Below are 22,173 nucleotides of genomic sequence, written 5' to 3'. Positions count from 1 at the left end.
CCATCATTGTCAAACCATAACCCTGTCAATAATATAAAAGGTGCAAAAGATTATGACCAGATCAGGACGTTAGTTTCCTTTCCAGGCAGGAATCCCAGCATAACAGATACTTATGCATATTCTGTCCTCATTTTATCTAATTACAGACATCTCTCTAGGGAAGGGGAGGGGAGAAGAGGTTTGATCGCCTGATTTTAGGTCACTTACGCAAGGAGTTTCTGGGATATGCATTGATCCAAAGAGTGCTGTAATATTCAAAAAGTTCCCAGAGTCCTCTTGTAAAAAATCATTCTTTTCCATTACACAAGTTGTTGAAGTCAGCCAATGGGAGAGTTAGAACATGCGCCACAATAAATCAGTACAAAGTGTTTGAAAGGCTAGTACATTGATTAGCCAACAATATCATTTTTTCCTAAGACTCATCTACTATAAACATCCGCTCTTTCCTATATTTTTACATACAATGTAGTACACAAACACACAATCTAGTCATAATAAAATCAATATTATCAAAAATTAGAATAAAGGTCATTTCATAAAATCAAAGATATGCCACTCATTTCGCTTTTTAATTACTGAATGTAATTCTGTTGAAAGATGCCAGGATGCTATACTGTCATATGTATTGTTAAGAGTCAAATTCAGACCTGGTCTAAGCAAGTGAAATTCCATTAAATGAAATGGAGTTGCAACTGCTTACACCAGATTGAATTTAGCCCCGAAGTCCTCAGTATTTCCACAGAATGAGTACAGCACTGCAAGCTTCCCATTGTCATAAAATACCTCATCCCTGCCCGAAGGAACCATCTTTAAAGCTAGGTCTGTGTTCAGTCTTTGGCTTCTCATATAAGGTTGCCCCATGGGGTGGTCAATTAGTGCTAAGTGGGATAGTGGCTTTCATGATGCAGGTGCTTATCCACTAGAAATGGGACCCAAGATCATCAAAACATTCTAGACAGGATACAAAATATTCCACCTGCTTTAATAAATATTATAGCCCAACCTATGCTCTGCTAGTAGTGCAGCATGCAGGCGAGCCAGGTTCGAGTCCCAGTCCTGGTCTCTCAGTTTCTAGGCCAATAAATATCTGGTGTCCCTATCACAGCCATCTTTCCAATTAAGGAGCTCTGGACAGAAGTTCCTTCAGACCAAGTCAATATCAATCACTGAATGGTCAGTGTCCTTAGTGAGACATTCCAAAGTCCTACTCCTAAGGAATGTCTCCACAATGGGATTATCAGTTGAATCAAGCAGAGGTAGTGTTCACATTTCAGACGCCACTCTTTGCCATCCACGATGGCTGGATGGCATCAGACACCCATCTCACACAGGCATCATACCCCATAACATATCAGGAAAGAACTTTATGGAGGCACCTAATGCATTTGGTGGCTTCTACGCTGTCAAAACAACAGCGTGAAAACTAACCTAACCTTGCCTATCCCAAAGGGTGAGTTTCAGACTGCCGTCTGATTGCAAGACCCATAGCTGAGGCCTCTTTACACAGCTATGCACCTGCCCTGTGGTCAGGGAGAAGGATCAGCCCTCAACTCAAACTCCTGAGTGACAGTTAGAACTGGGCAAACTGTCAGCCGACCGGGATGAGGGCAGTCTAGCCTAGTGGTCAGAGCAGGCGGTCTAGCCCAGTGGATGAGGTCAGAGCCATAGTCAGGAGCCAGAGCCAAAGGTTAAACTGAAGGTCAGGAACTGGAGCGAGTAGGGTATCAGGCAAGGAGGGTTCAAGGCAGGGGCAGGACAGAGCAAGATTGAGTGCAAAGCAGGAGAAGCAGGAACCAGGTCACACAGGAGCAGGCACAGTAGTGGGTATGAGCGTTGAGAAGCCAGCAAGCTGCTGCTGCTTCTGGCATAAGAACGAGCCGGCTGGTCTCTGCAATCAATCAGGTTGCGTGGTTAATCGGTTAGCCTGCTGCAGGCCAGCTGATGAGGCTGACTGGAGACTAGCTCTGCTGCAAGCCCTGATTCCTGACAGTACCCCCACTTTGAGGGCACCATTTAGATGCCTCAGGACCTGGCTTCTCAGGGTAAGTGGGGTGGAAGGCATGCAAGAGATCCAGGGCATAGATCTGTTCTGCAGTTCCCACATTCATCTGGGCCATACCAATCCCAGTCAATTAGATATTGTAGTTTTCCTCAAAGCCAGTGAGAGTCTAGAATCTGCCAAACCACATATTCTTCTTGGCCCTGAGCAGTTATAGGCAGAGGAGGGGGAGTAGTCCAGAGTGGGAAGAGATTTTTGACTAATGGTTTTAGAAGAGAGATATGGAAGATGGCGTGAATCTTGAGGCAATCTGATAGATTAATCTGGTTACTTGTAAGTCACAGCTATCTCATGATCTGGAAAGTCCCCAGGTACTTACAGTCCAGCTTTGCAGAGGGGCGAGTCGATCGAAGATTCCAGGTGGACAACCAGACCTTGTCCCCTACCCCAAAGCCAGGTGTAGGCTGGCAGGACCAGTTGGCATACCATGTGTAGGTAGCTTTGGCAACGCCTAACTGCCTCTGGAGTTCTTGACGTACCTGCTGGATGTGGGTTCTGAGTTTGGTAAAATTGGCCATCGATGATTTAGAGGGGATCTCTGGATGAGCAGAAAGATGGAAACCACAGTTAGCAAAGAAAGGAGTCTGCTTGATGGAGGCATGCATAGCATTGTTATATGCAAACTCAGCATTAGGGATTAGAGACAGCCAATCATCCCGAGGATAGTTTAGGAAGAAATGTAGGTACTATTCAAGGACCTGATTGACATGCTCTGCGTGCCCATTGATGCTGGGGTGATAGGCTGTTAAGGTTAGGTCTTGATACTCAGGAAGTGTAGAAGTTCTTGCCAGAAGCAGGAAATAAACTGGGATCCTTGATCAGACACCATGCCCATAGGTAAGTTGTGAAGATGAAAGATGTTGCTCACAAACAGGTAGGCTATCTCCTGAGCAGAGAGAAGCGCACAATGTGGAACAAAATACGCCATCTTGGTTAAGTGGTCAACCACCACCAGAATGTAGTGTGGCCTTGGGAAGGTGGTAATTCCACAATAAAGTCCATGGAAACGATGGCCCAAGGCCGAGGTGGAGTGGGTAAGGGCTGGAGGAGACCCAGCAGTCTTGACCAGGGGGTCGTGATCCAGGCACCATGGTCACAAGACTCTACATAGGATGCAACACCTCTGGGTCTCTAAAAGTTCCTGGAAACCAGGTCTCGAGCCTTGGAATAGCCAAAGTGGCCTGCTAGCAGAGTGTCATGGCAGAGTTATAGGACTAATCCAAGTGGCCCCTTCTGGCACATAGATATGTCCCTCGTGGTATAGGATCCCATTCTGGAATGTGAAGCCTGTGAAGGTCTGGTCCTAGTCGTGGTCTAAGTCTTGACAGTTTGGATGGTAAAGGGGTCATTAGGTAACTGAGAGCAGATGGAGGATAATAGGTTGGAGACTATGGTGCCAGAAATTAAGTCTGAGGGTTTAAGAATCTTGGATGTAGTCTTCTCATTGGGTTTGTAGTACTGATCCTTCCATGACAATGTGTCTGCCTTCCCGTTCCTTATCTCCAGCCAGTGGGTGACCACAAACTCAAATTGTGCAAAAAGACACCAGCATGCCTGCTGCTGGTTCAGATGCCTGGCCATTTTTAGGTATTGCAAATTTTTATGGTCTGTCAGGACTTAGATTGAGAACCTAGCACCCTTCAGAACATGGTGCCATTTTTCAAAGACCAGCAATTCCTTGTCCATGATGTCATAGTTTATATCAGTGGGAGTGAGTTTTCGCACATAAAAAGTACACGGGTGAAGACGATCATTGGGAGCAGCTGGTTGGGAAAGGACTGCCCCTGGTGCAAAGTTTGAAGAGTCCAATTCTACTGTAAACCATCTGGCAGGGTTTGGGTGGATCAAGATGGGAGCAGTGGTGAATTTCTGTTTCTGATTATCAAAGGCAGCCTGTGCTTCTGGAGATCATGAAAACCGGTCTCTCTTTCTCAGCAAGGCTGCAAGAGGGTTGGCCAAAGCAGAGAATTCTGGGATAAAATTGTCTATAAAAATTAGCAAAACCCAAGAAGCATTGGATTCCACGTACATGCTTTGGTGCCACCCAATTTGTGACGGCTGCCACCTTGTGAGGGTCCCTTTCCAGTTCCTGGGGTGAGGTGATATATCCAAGAAATTCAAGGGTGTCTCAATTAAACTCTCATTTCTCTGGTTTGGCATACAAGGGATTCGGGCATAATCTTTCAAGAACGCTACGCACATGTTGGTCATGAAGAGCTCGTTGATAATGGGGAGTGGGAAGCGGATTTGTATGGTCACCATGTTCAAGCCCCCACAGTCAATACACCACTGCAAAGAGCCATCTTTCTTCTTGACAAAAAAGATTGGCGTGCCTGCTCAGATGTGGATAGGCAGATGAAACCCTTGGGTTATCCTGCAAGTAAAGGCAGACAGCTTGAAGTTCAGGTTCAGAGAGGGCATATATCCGACTGAATGGGATCTTAGCTTCAGGCTGGAGATCAAATGGGCAACCGTAAGTCCGATGTGTGGATAGGATGTCTGCCTTCCCCTTGTCAAAAACGTCAGCAAATTTATGGTATTGGTGAGGGATCTTGGCAGTGGGGCACTGGGGCTTCTGAAAGTCTTGTTGTCTGGGAACTGGGATCTTCCAGAAAACAGCATGAACCTCAGAGTCTGCTGGTCTGTTTCTCAGATCCTGGGAGGGGCATGATAGCCGGCAATGCCTAAAATTAAAGTGTAGATCCCCTTCCACCAGTGAATGTGGCGGTCATAGGTGGTAGGAAAACGGGAGCATGAGGGGCCTGGATTAATCCAAATTGTATGGTTTCCTGATACCCCCATTTGCTGACGACCCCTAGCTCTGCATCTCTCACCTCTGACTGAGCAGAGCAAAAGAATGAAATACTCAATGGTTAGATAAGCTTGAGGCTTAGAGCTTCTCTGAATACAGAAGTTGTTCTGGCTTAAACTAAGGTTGTGACAATAAACTGAGTTAGTTGAACCGTTACTGGTATGATCTGGTGAATTACAGTCCTGAGGAGAGAAGAGACCCATCAATAGTCTTGAGCAGCTCTGGAGGGTCCTTGTGCATGATGGAAACCATATAGGTCTTAGCAAACTAAGTCCATAAAGTTACCCGAGGCTCCCAAGTTGACTAGGGCCCATAGGAGGATTTCAGAACTTACCGGTAGTTGAATTAACAGAGGTATTCAGAGTTGCGTTGAAAACTGACACACGGTTCATGCTGTGCTGACTGTCACCCGGGGTGCTGGGAACCACTGGAGAGAGAAGAACACCAGCTCAGCCCATACCCCCTCCTAAGGACTGGGGACCTGGTATTTCCCAGCCCCAGTTTCACCCAAGTCTTTGCTGGATACATCAAGGCAAAATGGCCAGGTTCCCCATAATACAGGCACAAGTCTAAATCCCACTGTCAGTGCTTCTCTGAGTCAGAGACATGCAGGCCAACCTGGTTGGCTTGCATGAGCTATGATGCCAGGAAAGATCTGTATGTCTGGGGTGTCAGGAGCTTGGGAAATGGCAGCTTCCAGAAAAATCAACGTATACGCACGATGCCGCTCCGTGAGGTGATCGTCGTTTCTGATGCATAATTCAATCAAGTTGTCTAAACCGAGCAGAGGCTCCAACCATGCAAACTCATTCTTAATCTCCTTGTTTAACCTCAGGCAGAAATAGTGGTGCTGTGCCACCTCACTTCACCTGATGTCAGAAGCCAAACGATGAAGTTCAGCAGCATACTTGGTTATGGGCTGGCCTCCCTGCTGTGAGGCCTGAAGGATTGCCTTGACACTCTGCATATGGTTGAGGTCACAAAAGATGATGGACACAGGTTGAATTAATTCCTCTAATTGTTCCGAGAGGGCTGGACTGTTCTAGGAGCAGAGAAGCCCAGGCCAAGGCCTCCCTGGTCAACAAACTTAAGATGAGCGCCCCACGGCCCTGGTCCATGATGAACGATCAGGGGCATAGGAGGAAAAGAAGCCCACACTGGTTCAGGAACCTCCAAAACTTGTCCTGATCTCTGTCAACCTGACCGGGCAGAGGAATCTTCGGCTCCAGGTGGGGCAAAGTAGGAGGAGCCAGCAGAGCAACCTGCACCTGCAGGGCCACATTCTGCGATTTCAGGGCGGTCACTTGCTCCTTCAGGTTCCGGATGGCATCCGCTAGTTCTGATGGTGCCTTAGTAAGGTCCATGTTAGCACCAAGAGCTCCTGGCCCCAATTGTAAGCTCTTCTCAATCAGTCAGCCAACCAGGACAGAGAGTTCTAGCCTAGTGGTCAGAGCAGGCACAGTCCTAGTGCTCAGAGTCAGGGCTGGCTCCAGCATTTCTGCTGCCCAAGCGGAAAAAAAAAAAAGCCGCGATCGTGAACAGCGGCGGCAATTGGAAAAAAAAAAAAAGCCATGATTGGCGGCGGCAGTTCAGCGGCAGGTCCTTCACTCCTAGAGGGAGTGAGGGACCTGCTGCCCCCGAATTGCCGCAGATGCCGCCCCTCTCCCTTGGCCGCCCCAAGCACCTGCTTGTTAAGCTGGTTCCTGGAGCCGGCTCTGGACAGAGTGGACGGCAGGCCCAGTGGTCAGGGTCAGAGCCGTAGACAGGAGCCAAAGCCTAGTGTCAAACTGGAGGTCACTGGAGTGAGCAGGGTATCAGGCAAGGAGGGTTGAAGGCAGGGGCAGGACGGAGGCAAGACTGGGTGCAAGGCAGGAGCAACAGGAACGAGGTCACACAAGAGCAGGCACAGTAAGAGTATAAGCACTGAGAAGCCAGAGAGTTACTGCTGCTGCTGGCTTAAGAGCCAGCCTGCTGGCCTCTGCAGCCAATCAGTTGCATGGTTAAATCAGGAAGCCTGCTGCAGGCCAGCTATACAAATGAGGCTGCCTGGAGATTAGCTCTGCTGCAGGCCCCGATTCCTGACACAACCCCAAACTACTGAAATTGTGGGTAGTTTGGGGCTTCAACATGGAACCATGCCAGGTGAATTTTCTGAACGTATTTTTTGGGCATGTGAACCTTTCACTGAATGTCAAAGCTAAGCTTTTTTACTGTCTCTGGACAAACAAGAATTTGGAGTCCAAGTTTGGTGCTTACATTTTGGTTTGACAATGGAAATTTGTGACAAATCCTCACAAACATATTTGCAGTGCAAAGAGGTTCTCCAGCTTTTATTATGCTTTGAATCATAGTGCAAGAGAAAGATCCTCTCTTCCCAACATCTTAATCCTCCTTTGTTCTCAAAATGATTCATTTGGCCAATCACCTGGAAGAGCTCTCTGACCGGCTGGTGCTGCATAGACCATAGTTTAAGAACCATGGTCAACTTAATGAGTCTCACTGATTCCATTTTTAGTCTCAATTTTGTAAACAAGCCCAAAAAACTCTACAAACCAAAACGGATACAGAAGTTTATTGAAACCCATGCAGACTGAAACCAATAAATTTCATGCAACTTTACTGTCAATGCAAATCCCTAACAACACATTCAGCACCTGAGATGGCCCCTTTATAAATATTTTTTTTAAAAGAACAAAAGCAAAAGGCCATGTCTTACAGCCCTGAAATAGATGTGTCTGAGGGAGAAATCTGACAGGTCCTGATTGATAACCATGCTGGAGGGGGCTGCTGCAGAATGCTGCAGCCCCATCAGCCTGCTGCAGCAGAAAGGGTCATGTGTCTGCTAAAGCAGTAGATGGACATGGATAATTGACTGGGAAAGTTTAAGAGAGGTGGAATTAATGCAAAGAGCACAGAGCTCAGGTGTGCGATTCTATTACCAAGGAAAAGAACCATTCAATTGGAATTGCAATCCATTTTCAGGTCAGAGCCTTTCCCAAAGTCACAGCGGCAGCCCAACACACGTCCCTCCCCCTCTTCCAGACAGGACAGATGAGGCTAACCACCCGTGCCAACTGCCCCTTAGTTTCATACCAGAGATAACCCAGAGAAATACACAAGAATTTGCTGACCAGCCTTCAACTTTGTGTGGTGGTTGCTTAGCAATGGGTAACCTTGAAGATATATCACGAGACAGAGGAGCCAAAAAGTGTATTTTGTAGATAAGCTGGTTATGAAAACAAGACCAGAAAGTAAATAATGAGGGGGAGGGGAGGGAAATCTATTTTCAGATCCACTCAGTGGAACAACTAAAGTCCTAGAGTAGTTGCATTTGCAAGTTAGCAAGACAAATTAAGAGCACAGGGAGCACATTTCTTCTCTTCCACTAATTTTACACTAGTGTAATGCCACTGATGTCAATAGATTTACTCTGTATTTATACCAGCACTTGTGACACAAGAATCAGGCTTTGTTGTTGTTGTTGTTGTTGTTTTTTCTTTAAACTTAACTGTGCTGCAGAGGATGGTAAGAAAGAGACAGCATTAATCATGGGCTATATGACAAGGGTAATCTTATGCAGTAATGTGCTGCCAATATTTTGAAACGAGGCACCCACAAATATGTTCCTTTTAGCTGGCAGATAAACTTTGTGGCCCAGGCATGCTTTTGCCTACAGACTGGGAGGACTAGGGCCTGGGAATCTATTCATTTGTTCTGCTGTTTAAACAAAAATGCTCCCTTTTAACCATAACCAAGGGAGGCAAGCAACATCACTGGGTAGACAACTTAGTTGTAAATGCACTTGCTGGACATGTTTATATTTTGTTCCAAACTTTGTTCCAATAACATTAATGTTTCAATAACATTATCCTAGAATTCCATCTGTTCAAGTCAAAGAAGAATCTGACCCACCAAATATATTGATAGTGTTCAGCGCATGTATTTTGAAATGTGAAGGGAAAGGGGGCCCTGAGGGTGTCATATTTGGGGAGGCTTTTTTAAAAAACCCACGTGATGTTTGGTGCAATCTGCTTCATTTCAATGGCAAAATATTTGCACCTCAGAAGCATCTTCCTGTGCACCAGGGACAAGTTATCTCTGGCAGGGATGGTTTAGCAATATCTATAGAGGGAGAGAACTTCCGAGGCAGGAAGATAGCCTTATTCCTCCATTTCCCTGAAGCCCCCTCCATGACATCATTGGCCTACTACCTAAAGCACAGCCCTGGAAGAAAATAAAATGTGGCTGCTAAATTCTTGGCCCTGACAGTGATTCACTACAGCGCCTTGGGTAAGGCACTTAATTTCTATGTGTCTCAGTTGCCCTTTCGATGTCTCAGTTGCCACATCTGTAGAATGGAGAAAATAATATTTCCCTGCCTCAGAAAAGTGTTGTGACATTTACTTCATGAATGTTTGCAAAATGCTTTCTGATCCTCGGAGGGTGGTGTCAAATATTAATATTCTATGTGACAGACGTTCTCACTAATCCCTTTTGTATTGTACCTCCTGCAATACTCACTGCAGGATATACACAGAGAAAATTCCAGCTGAGAGAAACTTAGCACAGCTGCTACCAGCTCAGTCTGAAGATATCTCCTTTTGTAGAGCTATACCCAGTGGACAAAGGGAGTCATCTTATATTAAAGAGACCCAGTCAACTTGCATGTATTCATGTATAGAGAATTAACTCAGTTTTAAAATATCAATTTTCTAGTAGTGCCTCCTTTAAATAGTTTGTTCTGTATGGGAGCTACAAATGATCAATACCTCCGAGAACAAAACAATACTGAAAACAAGGTTATAAATGGCTCGTTCAAACCGTCCAGAACCAGAACTCAAGGGACTCCTGCTTCCAGCTCCCTGCTCTAGATACCAAAGTTGCCTCATTTTGTACATTCAAAAAGAACACAAAAGTGCATCTTGTCCTGTGACAAGGCTCCAGTTGCAAAACTGAAATCCATCACACAAACTCCCTCTTCTCCCACAACTAACAGCGGCAAATCTTAGGTAACCCACCCACCCGTTCCAGAATCCATTAAACCCTCCTCCTCACTCTATCTGAGGGACCTGAAAAAATTATTTTGTTTGGAGAAATAATTCAGGAAGACCATGTGAGCAAGAAGAGCCACAAACAACAAATAAGGCAGATATAAATCCACATAAAATATTAAAATTGTTAAAGGGTTGCTGCTCCCCGAAGGTTGGAAAAAATGAAGACAGTTAATTAAAAGCAATCTCTGCACAGTGCTGAGCCAGCCTGCCCTGATAAATCAGCGACTAGGACTGCAGTTGTAGAGGTCAATGGAATAAGGAGGTTGGGAAGGGGAGGGAAGAAAGGTGAGAGAAGAGAAAACATTTAGCTCAAACTACCAACAAAAATGAATTAGAGTCAATGACGAAGTTTCCTAGATATTTCCCTTCCAGAGATTGTGGGTTTGATTCTAATTTCCTTAACACCTATTTCACAATGATACACCAGTGATCTCAATGAAGTTACTCCACACCAATAGGAGAGCAGAGAGAAAAAACTGAGGTCTCATTCTACCTGAGGGGTGGTAACGTCACTCTCATCAGCATGATATCCAAGCACCGTACAGAACTGTCAAGTTTCCCAGGCTGGCACATCCCAGCTGACAAAGAAATAAAAGGCTGAGGGTTTGTTGGGAATTTGTTTATCACCAGACACCAGGAAGTTGCAGCTTCCAAATACTGCCCAAACTGCAGTCAAACCACTCGAGAGCGGAGAGAGCTCATTCTGAAGTATCGCCACCCTTGTCTCACTCCTGCCAGGTCTCTCAAACTGTGCAGGCCCAAATATAAGAGACACTGACCTGTTTATTTAAACTGTTATTGATTTGTTGATGTTAAATATTAAACAAGTATATGTTGATAAACGGACAAGTAAAATGAAGACGATAAGAAGCCCATAAAATTCAAACCGGGAGTTTTCTAAACATCCTAGGTTTTAAGAAAATAAACCACAAGCAATAAAGTTAAACATGTAGCTAAAAATGGGCTCACATTATCACTTCCAATATTGCACACTGGTGTATAATGTAGAACCAGTTATAATTTATTTGAAAACTACACAGTATATCAGCTACAGTCATTATTAGTTTTATTCACAGTCAAGAACAAAGGAGTTTAACAATAATGCAGATTTTGATCCACTGGTGTTTCAACTCTCCCTTTTTCAGGCTGCAGAAGTCACAAGAGCTAGCATAATCATAATCGTAAAGTATATTTTATTCCCATCACTTACCAACCACTAGTAAGAAATAGTACTGAGGCCAAAACAATTAAAACACAACAAATTCAGTTCTCCAAGTCATGAGTTTCTTTCTTTGGGCCTGAGTTCTCACAGGAAATGGAAATGTGGCTATTATTGTCCCATGATATAAAATATTTACTTTGCATTTCCATATAACCTTCATGACAGCATGGTCCAGTGGATAAGTGACTAGAGTGTGACTCAGGACACCCGGATTCTATTCCCAGGTCTGTACTTGATCCGGTGTGTGACCCTGGGCAAGTTATCTTACTTCTCTGTGCCTCTGTTTCCCCTCCCAGCCCTTGTCTCTCATTTATTTACAATGCAAACTCTTCAGGGCAGAGCCTGTCTTGTTATGTGTTTCAGTGCCTAGAACATTGGGGCCCCTATCTTGGCTGCGGCCTTTAGGTGTTGCTTAAATAATGACTTGATCACAGCCCCAAACAGCCTGGCCTTTTTAAAACGTGTAAAAAAGACAAAATGAGGGCTCCCCAGACAGAAAGCAGGAGGGTAGAAGCTGTAAGTTAGGAGGGATTCATTTAACATGGTTAGATTTAACTTTTGTCAAGAGTCAACATGTTTATGCCCATTTATAAAGATAAACTGCAAGAGAACAGCAAGTTTGTGTAAGACGGGTAAAATGAGAGACGTATCTGAGGCTAGGTCTACACTACGGGGGAGGGGTCGACCTAAGATACGCAACTTCAGCTATGTGAATAGCGTAGCTGAAGTTGCGTATTTTAGGTCGACTTACCTGGCTGTGAGGACGGCGGCGAGTCGACCGCTGCCGCGCCGCCATCGACTCCGCTTCTGCCTCTAGCCACGGTGGATTTCCAGAGTCGACGGCAGAGCCATCGGGGATCGATTTTATCATGTCTTCACTAGACACGATAAGTCGATCCCCAATAGATCGATTGCTACCCGCCGATGCGGCGGGTAGTGAAGACATGCCCTGAGTGTTATTTGACTCCGCCGTTGCTTAGGCTATGTCTACACTACCACTTACGTCAGTATAACATGTCACTTAGGGGTGTGAATAAACCATCCTTCTGAGCAAGATAAGTTACACCAACATAAGTGCCGGTGTGGATAGTGCTATGTTGGCAGGAGAGCTTCTCCCGCTGACATAGATACGGCCGATTATGGGGTGGGGGAATTAATTATGTCAATGGAAATGCTTTCTCCCATCAGCATAGAGCAGCTACACTAGAGATTTTACAGTGGCTCAGCTGCATCGGTATAGCTGCGGTGCTGTAAACTCTCTAGTGTAGACATGGCCTTAGAGTGGGAATGGAGATGTAATCTTAAGAGCTTGTCTACTGTGAGGAAGTGAGAATGTTCTTAATATTTTTCTCTGAATACTGTGTGGGTGCCTCAGTTTCCCCTATGCATTTCTTAAGTATCTAGGTGATGGGATAAGGGTGTGTGATTGTTGCAGAGCCTTAGAGGGCCAGTGTGATGCTGTCTGCACAGAAACCAACACCCTGTCTCCCGGCAACTGATGGCCTGGACCCCTCCCCTGCAAGTGCCAACTGAAGGTGTTGGAGAACAAAGAGATCAGGTGGCCTCCTGGCCTGGGAAAGAGACAAAGGCCAGATAAGAGGCTGGAGAGTTTCAGTTTGGAGCTGGCTGGTGAAAGAGAGGGAGGCCCAGACCCGTGGTCAGTCTCCCTGCCCCCAAGATGGACCTGACTTAGAGGTCCTGTTTCTATACCTACAAGCTCTGTTTTAGACTGTGTTCCTGTCATCTAAATAACCTTCTGTTTTACTGGTGGCTGAGAGTCATGTCTGACTGCAGAATTGGGCTGCAGGACCCACTGGCTTCCCCAGGAGCCCCACCTGTGCAGACTCGCTGTGGGAAGCGCACGGTGTGAGAAGGGGATGCTGAATGCTCCGAGGTCAGACTCAGGAAGGTCGAAGTTGTGTAAGCTTCTTGCCCTGGAGACAGTATGTTCAGAGAGAGGAGGCATGTTCTCCCAGAGTCCTGACTGGCTTCATATGGAGTAGTTCCAGAACACTGCCTGGTGACTCCGTGACATCTACCCAGAGAGTTATTTCACAATAGTCATTCCAGATTAACTCCATATGGGGATGCTCTTATTTCAGAATAAGAGCGTCCACACATGGAGATACACAGGCACAGCTAATCCACTTTATATTCACACCTTCCCTTATTCTGGATTACTTTTCATGTGTAGACAAGCTAAATTAAGATGGATCAGTTTTGTCCCAGTATCTTCTTTCACGGGGTCTTGCAAACCATGTGGCCACACCATTAGAAGACAGACAAACACACCCCACCCTTCCCCACCATAAGAATAATGGTGTTGAACCCTGAGTCCCCATCAGAACCTTAGTGTGGGGGGGTGACTTTCTATAGCTACTGCCCAGCAGAAAGAGAAATCAATGACTCGGGATTTGGCAGGCACATCCTGCTGATCACAGCCACCCAGTGCAGAGACATCAGTATCCCTTCCCTGCCGTGCTGTTCCTGTTCCAATCACTCCCTGGGAAAGCCTCCTCTAGACAGTGCTCCAGTGGCAGCAAAAGCTTCCATGTGGCTACAACTGCAACTCATTGACCACACCTGGGTCAGGCAGGTAGAGTGAAAATTGAGAAGCATATTGACAATCTCCTGTTATTCCCATAGTGGAGAGGATGGGGAGGTTGGAGAAGATATCTTCCAGCAGCCTTCAAGACACTATATTCTTTTTCCTTGTGGCATATGCTGGGAATCTGTGGTTAAAACAGGCTTTGTCACGAAATAAACCATTTTTTTCTTAATTTACCTGTGTTTCTAACAATTTTAGGTTATTAAGGCTAAATGAGAATGCTGTTTGTTTGCTTATTACATGTCACTCAGCTGAGACAGTGACACTAGACTTCTCAGTTTCACTTTTTTAGTAGAATGAGTTTCTGGTTCTTAATAGCTCAGTGCTCTTGGGTTAGGTTCATAAACTGCAGGAAAAAGTTTAAATCCAAAGAGAATTAAGAAGGAAGAAGAAAAAGAAAAAAAATATCACTGGAAAGTTTTGTAAAAAGGAAGTTGCCTTATTATATTTTTTTCATATTCTGTTTTGTAATATCCTTTTCCAAAAAATAAAACCTACATGTAGAGCATAAACTAAGTTGCCAGTGACCCTTTAATAAAACTGAAAGCCTGATTGTACATACAGGGCAAAATTCACCTCGGTGTAACAGGCTAATACATCACTAAAGTCCCACTTAAGTCTTCAGAATAAGCCTTGAGGGTTGTATAGGCCCTGTGCTGATTCTTTGCACAGTGGTGAGTTTCACTCAGACAAGTCTTTTCAGATCAGAGGTTTCTCTCAGAAAGACCCTTCAAGCCCCTAAAATACAGAGTTGCTTCTTGCCCAAGGCAACTGCACATACAGACATTCAGATACCAGGGTGATGAGCACAGAATAAGGATAAAGCGTGAAAAAACAGATTTATTAGGCAAATACTCAGAGCTGAACCTAAGTGAATAAGAAAAACCCAGTCCCAGCAAATGGTGTGAGAAGGTGCTATCCTAAGACAACAAGGAGTCTGGTGGCACCTTAAAGACTAACAGATTTATTTGCATCCGAAGAAGTGAGGTTTTTACCCACGAAAGCTTATGCCCAAATAAATCTGTTAGTCTTTAAGGTGCCACCAGACTCCTTGTTGTTTTTGTAGATACAGACTAACACGGCTACCCCCTGATACTTGACACTATCCTAAGATAGTTTATTTCCTGCTGAGAGAAGCCTGGAGCTATATCATTTCTGCCTTCCCCTGGGACAGCCAATTGTCATTAACTGCAGAAGACAGATTTGCAAGATGGACAAAACGTTAATTTGAAAGCAACCTCAGAATACAACACTCACTGGATTGTAAAGTTGGGGGCATACATTTTCAACACCACTCATGGGGGATTAGATACATTGCTCTTGTTGCTGCTAACCAGGGCTCAGAGTGAAGACAGAATGCCATTCTTCTTAGCCTTCTGGGTCATTGTATAGGCTATATTAAACTTTTATCATTTAAGCCCATTTAACAGTTGTTGTGAATCTACTCCAGTAAGTGCACTCTGAAAATGAACCCCTAACTCTGACATTCTCTCACACCCAACAAGTCCAGGGCATTAGTTGCTCTTAACCACTCTACCTCCCATATCACCCATTGTTTTCAAATGCACAAACACCACAAGTAACAGGCTTTAAAAACCTTTTTTAGTGACAATTTTATGATGCCAGCTCCATCCATCCATACAACCTGACAGACTGTGAAAGACTGGAATGCCAGCAAAACAAATTACAAAGCACTACAACAAGTAATCATGCACAAGTCACTCATGCAACCAAATAAAATGCCATAACTATATCATTTATCAAGTCTCCCACATTAACCCAGCATATCCTTCAGTTTTCATATCATGGCTTTTTTTGTTTATCCTCTAACCCACTTTGTTTTTATTCCCATGATTCCTCATACACATCACAGCTACATTCATCTATCATGTTATGAGAAGGCCATAGCTGTGGTATGGTAGAAAGCATTGAAGTGATAATGGCAGCTGCAGCCTGAAACACGTCACACTTGGGCATGTTTCTGGTTTTAACTGACTTCAAACACTATAGAAGCCACACAAGATGCTTAGAGATTTTGATCAAGTGACGCAACCACCTTGTTAGCCTTCCCCAGCCCCATCCAAATCACCTTCACGTCACTTGTAAAAACTGAAGCATAAACTTTCCATCCAACCATCCAGCCTTTTTTATGGTTAACACCTGCTGAAAGGAGCACTGTGCACTATACTTTCATTTTAATATTTAAAACTAGCAACCAGATGGCTATGCAACAACATGCAAGAAATTGGTCCTCATCCACACCAAATCACAATTTGGGGTCGATTCAAGGAATGATAATGAGATACAGAGCCCTTCAGCTCAGTCACCAGTTGAATTCAATCCAAAGTCACAAGTGACCAAAAGTTATTGTCATCCAAGAGCTGTTCTGTGGCTTGTATGAAAGAGGTTTGTTATTCCAGATCAGTTTCTCACTAACAAGTTTCCAAATCACAAAATCCATTATAACAATATCCTCAGCCGGTGAATGAATTATCCCCAATAACAGAAACTGAACTACCCTATCATCCTAGTGGTGGGCTCTCTGGGTCTTGAGCTGGGCATTGGAAGGGGAGAGTTTGCACTGGCACTGCTCTTCTGAGTCCATGCTATCCAAAGGAAATCATTTCTCTTTGGGAGCTACAGATTGAGAATTACAGTGCGAGCAAGTCTCAAGCAAAAAAGGCAGTAGCTCAGTTAACATATGCACCAGTTAGCATGTTTAATTGATCATCTGAAATAAAAGTCCGCTGTTGGAGTAAAGATAGTGGAGGAAAAAAATCAGCTCTGTTTCTGGATAAGACTTTTTAAATTACAAGATCTTAATTACATTAAATACATTATGGCACCATATGTACATCAGAATGTGGAGAGAACACAAAGGAAAGGAAGTCAAGTTTCCTGAGCTCTAGCTGTAGCACAGACTTGCTGTGAACTTGGGAAGTTTCTTAAGCACTCTTTGCCTCAGTTTACCCTTCTGTATACCGGAGATAACAATACTTCACAGAGGTGTTGTGAGCTTAATTGTTAGTGTTTGTAGAGTGCATTGAGATAGCTGAATGACATTTTCAGTGATTCAAAGTATTATTCTACAGTATTTCTACCTTCCATACATCCATGCATCTCATATCTATTAGAATAAGATGTGTGCATTAAAAGCAGAGAATGAGATAGAAAAAAAACAATATAGATATATACACACAACAGAAGGCTGCTTACAAAAACCTGAATTTAAAACACACCACTATCCACTGATGGTTTCTGAATATGACTGTTTTGTCGAGCCAGGACAATGTGTTTATCCAGACACCTGCTGCCTTCTCTTTATGATCTGATGAACTCAGACCTGTAATATTTCTGCCAGTAGCACCATGTTGGCAAACAACAAGGTGTTAAATGGCAGTAACAATGGGCAGTCATGTCAGGTTGATTGGATCACAGAAGCAAATAGAGGAGAGGAGGACAGAGAAGAGATGGAGATATCCAAAGTGATCAAGCAATGGAAAAAGGAGAGCGAGATAGAGAAAGAGGCAATGGTAATGTAAAGAGTCACTGGTCATTAATAAGGGACCCAGCCGTGAGCTATGCAATGTCATGTATTTACGCCAGATATTCAGGTACACTGGAAAATATTATCCCATGAGAACTAGTATAGTATAAACAGAGCAATATAAGTGTCTATGTACTGGAGCTAAAAGAATATTATACATACATAAATAAATAAATAAAAACACACAGGGCATTTCACAATACCTGAGCTGGTATTTCAATCTATAGTATCTACATTGTCCCCCATCTCAGAGCGAAACCTTTGTATGGCCAGTTTCTGTAGGGGGCGTCTGTGGGGTTTTTTTTTTTTTTTTTTTCAGACACAATCAAAACGCAGACAGAGGAAATGCAAATGTCATTCAGCTCCTTTTCATTGTCAGGAAGGACACATGAGGATAATACACTGTGCAATGCATCCTCCCCCCCCCCCCATTATGTGTCTTAATGCTTTTATCCTAATTTATCCCTTGCATAATTTATTTACATGTGTATTGTTTCCTGATCAGCAACTTGTAAGAATAAATGGAAATTATAGAATGTTTTATTAAACAAGTTGTTACAAAAAAAAAAAAGACAGATGGTGTCAGCCAGCCAGTAACAGTCCTGTTTCCCCTACCCAGCGTTGGTACTTTAAAAGGCTCACAGAGAAAAGCAAACCCTGCACTTGAGGTCTATTGTTTCCTCTCTTCTCACCCCAGAGGGAGGGGGAGGAATAGGGGGCTAATTATAACAGACCTGCTCCTGCTCCCATTGACTTCAATTGAAACAGGACTGGGCTTCAAAAGAATTTAACTATAAGTACAAGCGAGGCAGGATTTAGAACGGAGATATAAATCACAGGTGTGAATGTTACATGTACCACAATTACAAAAAGTGCAAAGCTAACACAATACACAATAACGTCGTTCAGAAAGGGCTAGTCCATGTTCAAATCCCCTCCCTTCTTCTCCCAAGTCCTCGGCACTCCCACACGGGCTTACCACCCCCGTAACTCCATGTGGAGTTACTCCTCATTTGCACCCCTGTAAGCAAGAGTAGAATCAAGCTTCCCTTCGTTCTCCGCACACACACACACCATCCAGCGCCACGCGACACGAGACTGATCGGATGCCGAGGAAGCTCACCTCCAACACCAAACGAATGACTTTCCCGAAAGAAAAGCATCCCCAACCTCCCTTGTTATTAATATTTACATAGTCACATCAATATACACGGCATTTCACACAACACACTAGCAGGACAGAAGTTGGTCCAATAAAAGATATTACTTCCCCCCACCTTGTCTCTCTACACATATAACAAAAGATATTGTATAGTTACCTATATTGTTTTCATGCAGTTAAATTGGCAACACTGAATGATCTAACATATTTATGTTTTAAATTGAAAAATAAAATGATTTAAGCAGCGGAATGCGGGGGGGGAGAGCATGTTAATAAGTTGTTCTCACTGGGACAACTATAAAATATGCAGTCTGATTGGTGGAACATTGTATAATCCATATTTATTCACGGGGAGCGAGGGGGGTCTTATTTTTTTTCAAAAAGACATCTACTCCTTTGATAACACTGTTCTAACGGCACTTCCCCCTTCGCAACAGATTTTTACAATTTGCTAAATGAAAGAATATTTAATGTAAGAAAACGTTTGATGCCAAGATGGAGAAAGAGTGATGCAAATATGCCAGCTGTGTGCCCCCACCCAGCGTAAAGCTTTCCTTCCCTCCAGATTGCTGCACAGCACAGAGACAGCAGCAGGAATCCGTGGGAAAAACCTCCAAATATTTTTCCAACTCCAATCGGAGAGAGTTTAATTGAAAGGACGCAGTTCACAGTCTGAATTACATCTCTAAAAACTCAAACGGACAAAACCACCCACTCAGTGTGACTAGAAAGTCCAAATGAAGTGTCTCCACCAGCTACTCTGCTTTCTTGCATTATGAGCATCTTGCATTATTAGCAAGAGCTGCCCCCTAGCACAGAAGTCATTTTTAAAAGGTTGAGACAGCCCCTTCTCTCCCCACATACGGTGCCAAATCCCACTCTCCCTAATGCCTTGAGGGATTAACGGTGTGTGCTGCAGACCGTAAGGAAATAAGGGACCTGATCCAGAGAAAGATGATTGCCTCCTGAGTGCCCCTCCTAAATCTGCCTTAATTCAAGACCGGAGAACCCAGCACATTTCTGTAGCAGAGGCACCTGCCCCCATACTCTCTTCCTATACCTCCTAGCAAACAGTTGGACAAATTCTGCCCTCATTTACATCCGGGCGGATTTCGGTAATCAGTGTGTCCATCCCAAAATGGAAACACAATCAACTCTCGTTGCCACTTTTAAAAGCGAAAACCTCCCGTACGTAAAGAGCTCTCTAGACTTCCTGCCTAAAAATCAACCATCAGTGACCCCGAGTCATTCATTTCACGCAAGTCCGGCTCTCTCTTCCTCGCACACAAATCGAAGTGTAATTGCAATGCCCCTGCTGCCCGGCTAGGAAACGAGCGGTGCAGCCCCCTTCGCTGCCCAGCCAGCAAACGCTGTGGCTGATTCTTTCCCCCTCTTCAAGTCATCCCAACTCCAAGAAGGTTTGCAAAACAAAACTCCGAACTGCTGTCGGAGCGCGGCAAAACCGATAATTATGCCCCTGATTCTCAGGACCGATCCCTCTCCCTTGGACACTGGGTTGGTGGCGGGGGAAGCCAGCCCGGACGCCAGGCTCAGGACTCTGTCAAGTGCAAGCACCCCCTCAGGGGTCCTGCAGGATCTTGCCGTTTCCAAGATCTACGCAGCCCCAAGAGCTGCAAGAAGCCCCGCTGCCATCCTCCCCTTCAGAACTCAAATCTCTCTTCCTCCCGGCCAGCCAATTAATCACAACACAAATGTAACAATTTCTTCTTGTTAATTTCAGCACAAGACGTCTGTGTGTATTGCACAAAAAAAGAGGAGCTCAGAAAGGAAAGAGGGAGGGAGGAGAGATCAGCTGGGAGGCTGGAAGCACCGGGCTCAGGCAGGCAGCAGCATCGGAAAGGCGCCTTTTTTCATATTTAAACCACGCGGAATATGTACATTTTTGATTCCTACTTACGCTTTCAGGGGGTTGTGAATGACAGTCGCCATTTTGCTACAATGTAACAGAATATTGTGTCTCAGAGTTCTAAAGGTTCGCTTAGGGGAAGCGCCCAGCCAATCAGAGGATGGGATACCGGCCCGCTGCCCAATCCGGTGCTGTGAGCGGAGCCTGGGCTGTGCTAGTTATTAGGGGAGCTGTCAAAGCCCAGAGGTCACTCCCTTTCTGTGGAACTGGAAGCGAGCAGGTCTTAAAGGGGCAGTAACACATCCAAGGGACTGTCACCACACAGAACTAGATTGAGGGGGGCTAGGATGAGGAGCAGAAGACTCTTTGGAGTTATCTGGCTTTTAATGTCAAGAAATCGAGAGAAAGGAATGAGGGAAAATACATTGTCTTTTTGTATTGCTGTCACTGCCTTTCATTTCCCAAATGGCATGCCCCCTTATTCATGTGCAAAGGTTGGATGCATGCCATTTCATCAGGAAAATAAATGACATGCGTACTGATATTTGGTGCTGCAGCAGATTATTATTATTATCCCCAATTTGTTTCCCTTTACCTAAAGCCACTTTCGCCTTCAGGTTTCTTGGAACTGCCAGCGCTTACAGTGACTCCAGGGCAGCACCCTCTCCCCCTCCCCTAGGAATTTCTCAATGTCAGTCATCCAGCTCCTGCAGCCAGTGCACTGGTTACATAATGCACAGTGGCCAAACTGCCTGCCTGCCTGTTTTCTGTTTTTCCCACAAAGCAACTTCTGAAGTGATTGTCTTGTCTAGCATGTTGAGACCTGGGCCTCTGATCTTTGAGCATAGAGAAAGGGAGGGGGAAGGATTTTAACCTACATTTCATATGACGCCTACTTGCATGGTAGCAGAGTAACTTGGAGGCAAGAGTTCTGGAACAGATACAACTGTAGTTAAAAGTCCATTTCTGGGAGAGGCACCAACTCCAGGAAGTCAGAGTTTACATGTGACTAATTAAAAGAGTTTGCAAATGAATTATCCAGCATGAGCTAAGCCACCGGAGACGTGTCTAATTCTGATCTCACACCACTGTAAATCAGAAGTAACTCCACTGAAATCAGTGAAGTTACACCAGCGTTGATCTAGTACAGGGGTCGGCAACCTATGGCACGCGTGCCAAAGACGGCATGCAGGCCAACTTTTAATGGCACGCTGGAGCCTGCCGGGACTCCAGCGTGCCATTAAAAATCCTGCCCAGTCCGGCCCGCTCTCCTCTGCCCTCCGCTCCCCCGGCGGGGGCAGGGAGCAGAAGCATAGCCGTGCGCACGGGGTGGACAAATGACCCCACTCTCCCAGCACGGCAAGCCGTGGGGTCCACGCTCCTGGGCCGAAGCACAGCAAGCTGCCGGCCTCTCCCCCGCCTTCTCCCCTCTCATGGAGCTCTGCTGCCGCCGCGTGCACAGCGCTCTGGAGGTTGGGGCTGTGCGCTCCCACGGGGCAGTGTTTGGCTCCGCGGGAAGGGAAAGACGCTCCCTGCTCACCCGGAGCCCTGCCGCCACGCATGCAGAGCTCTGGGGGCCGAGGCTGCGCGCTCCCGCGGGGCAGCTTATCAGGCTATGCGTGGAGCCTCATGGTAAGGGGTCCGGTGCTGGGGGGGGTGGATAAGGGGTAGGCATGGGGGCAGTCAGGGGACAGAGTGGGTTGGATGGGGGGGGTCTCTGGAGGGGGCAATCAGGGAGCAGGGGGAGTTGGATGGGGCATGGGAGTCCCGGGGTCTGTCAGGGAGCAGGGGGTGGATAGGGGTCAGGGAGCAAGGAGGGTCCTGGGGGGGCAGTTAGGGTGG

At 45.3% G+C, this 22,173-nt stretch overlaps 1 protein-coding gene across 6 annotated transcripts in view; it reads right to left on the bottom strand.

The window, feature by feature from the left end:
* The window catches only part of DPF3 (double PHD fingers 3), a 197,312-nt gene extending 176,840 nt beyond the window's left edge, over positions 1-20,472 (bottom strand). For 4 of the 6 annotated variants that reach the window (XR_004645559.1, XR_004645558.1, XM_034769265.1 and 1 more), the window contains exon 1: positions 10,419-10,672. Coding sequence is in view for 3 of the 6 variants with exons in the window: in XM_034769265.1 (XP_034625156.1) it covers positions 10,419-10,498 (80 nt within the window). In the remaining 3 variants the exon portion in view is untranslated. Of the gene's footprint in view, positions 1-5,205; positions 5,299-10,418; positions 10,673-20,382 lie in introns of those variants that run through there. The other 2 variants (XM_034769266.1, XM_034769268.1) reach the window with 2 other exon arrangements.
* Between the last annotated feature and the right edge of the window lie 1,701 nt (positions 20,473-22,173).

The sequence above is a fragment of the Trachemys scripta genome, chromosome 4 (genome assembly GCF_013100865.1).
Source record: "Trachemys scripta elegans isolate TJP31775 chromosome 4, CAS_Tse_1.0, whole genome shotgun sequence".
Taxonomy (NCBI): domain Eukaryota; kingdom Metazoa; phylum Chordata; order Testudines; family Emydidae; genus Trachemys; species Trachemys scripta.
This window is presented reverse-complemented; position numbering and strand designations above follow the sequence as displayed.